Raw genomic sequence first — 6,676 nt, 5'->3', positions numbered from 1 at the left:
GATGGCAAGCGGGGTGGGCAAGCGACTTGTATACACCTTGTGTCAACCCTACAACACTGAATGGCGAAGGGGCTTGTTAGTTTATGTTTTTGCTTTTCAAATATTTTACTTATTGATTTTAGAGAGAGAGAAATATCGATTAGTTGTTTCATTTACATATGCATTCGTTGGTTGCTTCTTGTATGAGCCCTGTCCAGAGATGGAACACACTACCTTGGGGTATGGGGACAATAACACCCTAACCAACTGAGTTACCCAACCAGGTTAGAACTTGTTAGTTTAAATTCCCCAGCCCCAGCTCCCAAGGTGTGAAGGGAGTCAGGGAGAGAATTTAAGCCTCCAAGAAATTGGGGTGGGGGGAAGGTATAGAGACAAAAAATAATTTTTCTTTGTGCGTGCTATTGAGTCGTTTTGTTAACCGCGCCTGCCTTGGGGGCCTCAATTCCTTTCAAGGCTTAGCTTCGATCCTAGCATCCGCGACAAGGAACTTAATAACACGTATAGTTACCACAGCTGGGACAGCCCGCTGGCCTTCTCGACATCCGGGTCCTCTTTAGCGGCTCAGAACCACTTTGGAGAGACTGCTGCGAACTCATTCATTCCAGCTTTTATCCCTGTGCATCTAGGACCCTGCGGCTGCCAGGACCCCTGGCCCCGCCTCTTCGCGCATCAGCGCCCAGGGATTGGCTCTGGGAAGCGTGGCTCCGCCCTCTCCATGGCCGCCTCCAGCCGCGGGTGCCACTAAGTGGCTGGGGGTACCTGTCTCCGCGGGTCCTATCCCGGTGCTAGGTACCCCCGTTCTCGGCGCATGGGTATCCTCCGAGGCGGGCCCCCATGCACTCGGGCCATGGCGCGCCTGGGCGCTGTGCGCTCCCATTACTGCGCGCTGCTGCTGGCCGCGGCGCTCGCTGTCTGTGCCTTCTACTACCTAGGCTCGGGCCGGGAGACCTTCTCCAGCGCCACCAAGAGGCTGAAGGAGGCCCGCGTCGGAGCCCCCGCCGCGCCCTCGCCGCTGGCGCCGGATCTGGCACGCGGCTCCGTGGCCCCAGCTCTGGGTGCCAAGGCTAAGAACCTGGAGGGCGGCGGGGCCGGTCCGGTGGACTACCACCTGCTGATGATGTTTACCAAGGCGGAACACAATGCCGCGCTGCAGGCCAAGGCCCGCATCGCGCTCCGGTCCCTGCTTCGCCTCGCCAAGTTCGAGGCTCATGAGGTGCTTAACCTGCACTTCGTGAGCGAGGAGGCCAGCCGCGAGGTGGCCAAGGCCCTGCTGCGGGAGCTGCTGCCGCCCGCCGCCGGTTTCAAATGCAAGGTGAGCGGGGCCGCAGCTGGGGGCTCAGAGCGGGCGGCTCACCCTGTCCCCAGGGCGTCTAGTGCGCACGCCTGGCCGGGTTGCTAGGGGAGTGTCCGCGCTGCGCTGTCCGCTGCCAACGCCTATAGAAGCTTCTGCCCTCACCACCACGCCCCGCCCGAAACGTGCCTTCACTGCATGCTGAAGGGATCATCCGTGGGCGTTTCCAGGGAGCCAGACACACTCAGCTGGTGCAGGATTGGAGCCGCGGTGTTAACTTGACAACCCTGACCAGATATTCTCTGACCCCATTAACTGTGGTCCCCTCGAGAGACTCGCCACACCCCTTCTGTGCTAACGTTGCAAGATTCAGTAGTACCTTCAGTGCATGCATCTGTTTTTATTCTCAGTCTTTGACTTTTGAGGAGGAAGCAGGTCTTTTGAAGGCACCAATAGTCATCCTCCTGTGCAGAGTCTTCTGGACAGGGTCTTAGTGAGGCCGCTTGTATTGTCGAAGTTGCTGTGACATTTCTTATAGTTTTTAAGGTATTAATATTTCACTGGAAACTGGGCAAGCCCAAACCCAGGCAGTGTGAACCATCTCATCCCCTCTTTGTGCCCTCTTCTCTCCTACCTTCAAGGATCAGGAACTCATTTAGGGAAGTGGCCGGCTTCTCCAAGGGAGGAAGAGAAGGAAAGTTGTAAGGTACAGAGGCTATTTGGGGAGAGCAGAACTAGTTACCTTGTTCCAAGATGGACCAGCCTCTCCTCATCATCCCAGAGGTTGGGTTTCTGGCATAGTGTTAATTGCCTCAGTCAAATCGCTTGCCTCATTTTGACCTAGTTGTTGCACAGAGGGGATCCAAGGTCCGATTTTTGGGTAGGAGTAGTAGGTGATCTTAAAGTATGGAAACTGATGTTGGAGGTGGGGAGTGGTCATGAGGCAAGCGTAGTGTTCTATGTGTACAAACAGTAGATGACTCAGGGAACCTGTTTCCAGGATCCTGCGAGGTTAAGGGGTCTGCTGTGGCTCTTCGTTGCCTATAGAATCAAGTCCCATGTTCTTGGTAGGGCCGTCTGTGTTGTGGGTCTGGCCCCCCTCTCCAGCTTTTCTTCTCATTCTTCTCCTACATGCACCTTACATCTTAATTGTCCTGAATATGCCTTTACACCAGCTGCCCAGAATGGCCTTTTCCTTTTGGGCCCTTGGCTACTCTTAGCTTTTCCCTCTCTTGAGAGTGTTCCTAGGCTGGGAGAAAGTCCAGGCCAAGCCCTCCACAGCTCTCCACTTCTACTGTCCCTACACAGCATCAAAGGTCTGTCCCCCACTTATCAGGAATACCCACCATAATCAGGAAAGGTCACCCAGGCCTGGGCTTCATGCTGTAGGAGGCCAAGAATCCAAGGCCTGGAGCTTGTGGCTAGAGGGGCCCCTGGGACCCACTGTCTGACCTGTGGTTCTTCAGCCTGGGGCTTACCTTGATTTATTGAACTGGAGTCTTCCAACTGGATGTAGGGCCTGGCAACCTGTCCCAGGTGATCCTTAGGGCTCTAATGTTTGAGAAACTCTGTGCTAGTCCAATGGAGGAAACCAAGGGCCCTTGGTCATACAGCCAGTCTAGAGCTGTCATTTGATACCAGACACCACCCTGAAGACCAGCATTGTCATCTGTTCACTATCTGAGCCAGTTGTAGCAGTTCAGTCCTACTCTACATCATTGCCAGATCTCTGCCATCCCACATCGCAAGCTGCAGCTCATTACGTCCACCTAGTGCGCGCTTACTAGCCTATGTGCCTTTGCTTATGTTGTTCTACTGTCAGGATGCTTTCTCTTTCCATTTCCAAGTCTCCTCCTTAATCAGACACCATCACATCCTTGGAGCTGTCCAAAGAACCCCCATTTGAAAGACATGTCTTCCTCTTCCTCTCTTGTGTACCTTCCTGGTGCTGTGACAATATTGCATCTTATCTCCTATCCCTATGCATAATGCCTGGCACATATTCAACACTAGAAATATTGGTCCAGGGGCAGGTATAGCCCCAGGCCCATGTTCCCAGTGTGGAGACTGTGTTTTATGTATTTCCCTCTGCTGGGCCCAGTTCTGAGAGCCAGAGCTGCCATCCAAGGCCTGGAGGCTACTGCAAATGACCTGAGGTATTAACACCACCCTGTTGGGGCATGAGGGGTGATGACTGGGGGCCTCTGGCCAGGTGGCCATATCAGAAGGATTTATCAGTTCTAGCAGAAAATTGCTGCTATTAACTGGTGGTTCTCTGCTTTCAGATCTCAGCATAAATGGTTGTTTTTTTTTTGCTTGGTAAATCTTTCCTGAGCTCTCATTGCACTCTTTTGTAGCACCAAATACTTTTTCTTAGTAACATTTATGACAGTTGTACTTATATAATTATTGAATAAATTATTTGTCTGCCTTTCTAGACTACAAGCTCCTTAAGGGCATGGGCCTCAATTTATCTTAAATATTATATCCCCGGCAGCAAACGCACGCTGTATATGGGAGTGCATTTTTATACTGAGAATTATTTTTCAGTATTAATTAGGAAGAAGGAAAATGTAGAAATTCTCAACCTGGCTGCATCACAGCTGGAAGGGATCTTGAAAGCATATAGTATAGCCCTGGCCAGGTGGCTCAGTTGTTTGGAGCATTGTCCCATACACCATAAGGTTGAGGGTTTGATTCCCAGTCAGGGCACACCCCTAGGTTGCCCATTTGATCCCCGGTGGAGGTACGTGGAGGTACGTGTGGGAGGCAACTGATCAATGTTTCACTCTCCTATTGATGTCTCTCTCTCTTCCTCTCTCTCTCTCAAATTGGTAAAAACATATCCTTGGATGAGGATTAAAAATAAAAGCATATAGCACACCAGGAGAGGAAACTTGCCCAAGGCTAATTGGGGGGTGAAGTACTGATCTGTATCCCAGGCCAGTGTTTTTCCCTTTAGAGTTTCCCCTTTAAGGAGCACTTTCTCTCTTGTACATTCACTCCCAGAGAGAGTTGCCTTGAAGTGTATGAGAACACTCTGGGAAGAGGAAGACAGCTCCTTGCCTACCCAGCCATCTAGAGGCAGCCAGGAGCTCCTAGGTGCTCCCTGAGGCTGGGCTCTGGCTCTCCACCATGCCTGCAAGATGCAGAGCAGGGCTACAGTGAGCTGGCAAAGAACTCATGCTCACATGGGCAGGTCTCTTCTCAGGCTATATTCATGTGATATAGAAACACCTTTTTGCTGAAACAGTTGCAGAGATAGATCATAGAACATTATTAGTGACCTTAGATTATGCTGTGGTTAACTAAATAGCTAAAAAACCCCATGTTCACTTAACCAGAAAAATGTTTTGACTGTTATTGAGTCTTTTAAAATCTACTGGTTTATTGTCTTCTAACAGTATGGAAGTGAATTTGTTCACCTATTTAATAAACATCCAAACCTGTTATGTTCCAGGTACCAGGTAAGGAGCTGCTTCTAGCCTACTTAGTATGTCTGTAGACTAACTACATGAATCACCTGGGGACAGTAAGTTAAAAAAACAGAATCCTGAGCCCTGCTCCTGTCTGTGGGTCAAACTGTCCTGGATGGGCCTGGGAATCTGAGCCTGTATGGGCTGTGGAGGCAGGCATGGAAGTCACTGCTAAGAGCATATTGGAGCGCCTGGTGCTCACCTGACATCTTTCAGACTCAGCTCTGGGATTCTCTCCTGTGTAGTCTTTCCTGGAAGCACAATGCCTGGCACCTCCTAGGCATTCAGGAAACATTTGACTGAATAGCTCTTTCATCCAAGCTCTCCTGGCTCTGCTGGCCTGGGAAAGGCTGCTACATTCACCTTGCTAAAATGCTGATACTATCACACCACTTTTACTCACAACCTCCTGGCTCCTGGCTAACAGGTTATTTCAGTGTTCTAGACCTGCAGCAGCAGCCGGTTGCAGCTTCCTTGTCCAGCCTTTCCTCCCTGAGCCGCAGAAGAAGATTCTGAGCTCTCTGTTGACTAATTCTGTCTGTCACATGGAATCCTGCACTTCTCAAATTTAAGTTAAGATTTTTCTCTTCCACAACCATTCTTTGCCGTTTATCAGGTTTGATGGAATATGCCACAAGAACCCCAAATAGTAGTGGTTTAAGCAAGACTGAGCTTTATTTCTCATCTAAACGAAGTCCAGAGATAGGCATTCCTGGGCGCTTTGTGAAGGTGTCAGGGTCCTAGGGAGTGGCCCTTGTCTCCATGGTCCAGGGTGGCTGCTAGAGATTTAGCCATCACATATGTGTTATAGCAGCAGGATGGAAAACCAGAGCAGAGTAACCACTTAGAAAACAGAGAGGTTCGTCCTGGCTGGTGTGGCTCAGTTTGTTGGGCATTGTCCTGCAAACTGAAAGGTCGCCAGTTTGATTCCCAGTCGGGGCACAGGCCTGGGTTGTAGGTTCCACCCCCTGGGGTGCGTACGGAAGGCGGCCAATCGATGTTTCTCACCCTCTCTTTCTGCCTCCCTTCCCCTCCCTCTAAAATAAAAAAATATATATGCATGCGTGTGTGTATATGTCACATATAAAGGGGGGTTCAGTTAATCAGAAGGAAGGGAGAGCAGGTTTTAGGGTAGAAAATCAGCCATCTCTGCCCTACCCTTCGGGAGCCCACACTGCACTTCGAAGGCCCAAGAATGACCAAGCACCTGCTGGATGTGGGACTCTGAATTCATACCTGCAGGGGACATAGTTATGGGTCAGGCACAGCCCGTGCTGTCCAGGAACCCATGTCGCTTAGCCTCACACATGTATATCCATCCTGTCCTGCTGCAAAACTCGGTGAGCTGGGCATGAGATGGCCCCAAGGGAGTGAGACAGTATTGAGTTTCAACCCCAGTTGGCCAGTTACGAGGCGGGTGACATGGGTAATCCACCTCACCTCTCGGGGCCTCCAGGTCCTCCTCTGTAAAGTGACGATTGAACCCCCACCTCCCACGTGGTGGCGAGAAGTAAATGGCACCATGCTCTAATGCATTTAGCCCAGTGCTGCTGTGTTAGTTGTTGTGTGTCCAGTTTCACAACATGGTTCTACTCTGCTGACTTTTGGGGAAATCAACCCAACGAGTAGGCCCCAGTGCCCTGGCATGACTCAGCAGACATCTCCTTCCTCCTTTATGGAGTGGCCAGCCCCCTGTAGAGGCCCTGGCAAGGCTCACTCAGCCACCATGGGCACACCCTCAGAGGGTACAGCAGATTGCTACATTGTGGTGTTTCTCTTGGGCTATGTTCCCTGTGAACAGTGGGAACAGAACCAAAATCCCTGCCCTCATGCAGCCTACATTCTGGGGTCATGGGGGATGTAAGGTAGGCAGAGTTTAAATACATAACAAATACATGTAGTGTGAGTT

The 6,676-nt window shown here is 50.8% G+C and overlaps 1 protein-coding gene across 1 annotated transcript in view; it reads left to right on the top strand.

Annotated features, from left to right (window-relative positions):
- The first annotated feature begins 808 nt into the window (after positions 1-808).
- Positions 809-6,676, top strand: part of XXYLT1 (xyloside xylosyltransferase 1) — a 166,982-nt gene continuing 161,114 nt past the window's right edge. Inside the window, exon 1 of the mRNA XM_054585152.1 lies at positions 809-1,312. Coding sequence (XP_054441127.1) covers positions 809-1,312 — 504 coding nt within the window. The remainder of the gene's footprint in view (positions 1,313-6,676) is intronic.

This window comes from Pteronotus mesoamericanus, unplaced genomic scaffold (genome assembly GCF_021234165.1).
Source record: "Pteronotus mesoamericanus isolate MK-2021 breed Mesoamerican mustached bat unplaced genomic scaffold, CSHL_Meso_final contig_82, whole genome shotgun sequence".
In the NCBI taxonomy this organism is placed as follows: Eukaryota; Metazoa; Chordata; class Mammalia; order Chiroptera; family Mormoopidae; genus Pteronotus; species Pteronotus mesoamericanus.
The sequence above is the reverse complement of the archived record's forward strand: the minus strand, read 5'-3'. Positions and strand labels throughout refer to the sequence as shown.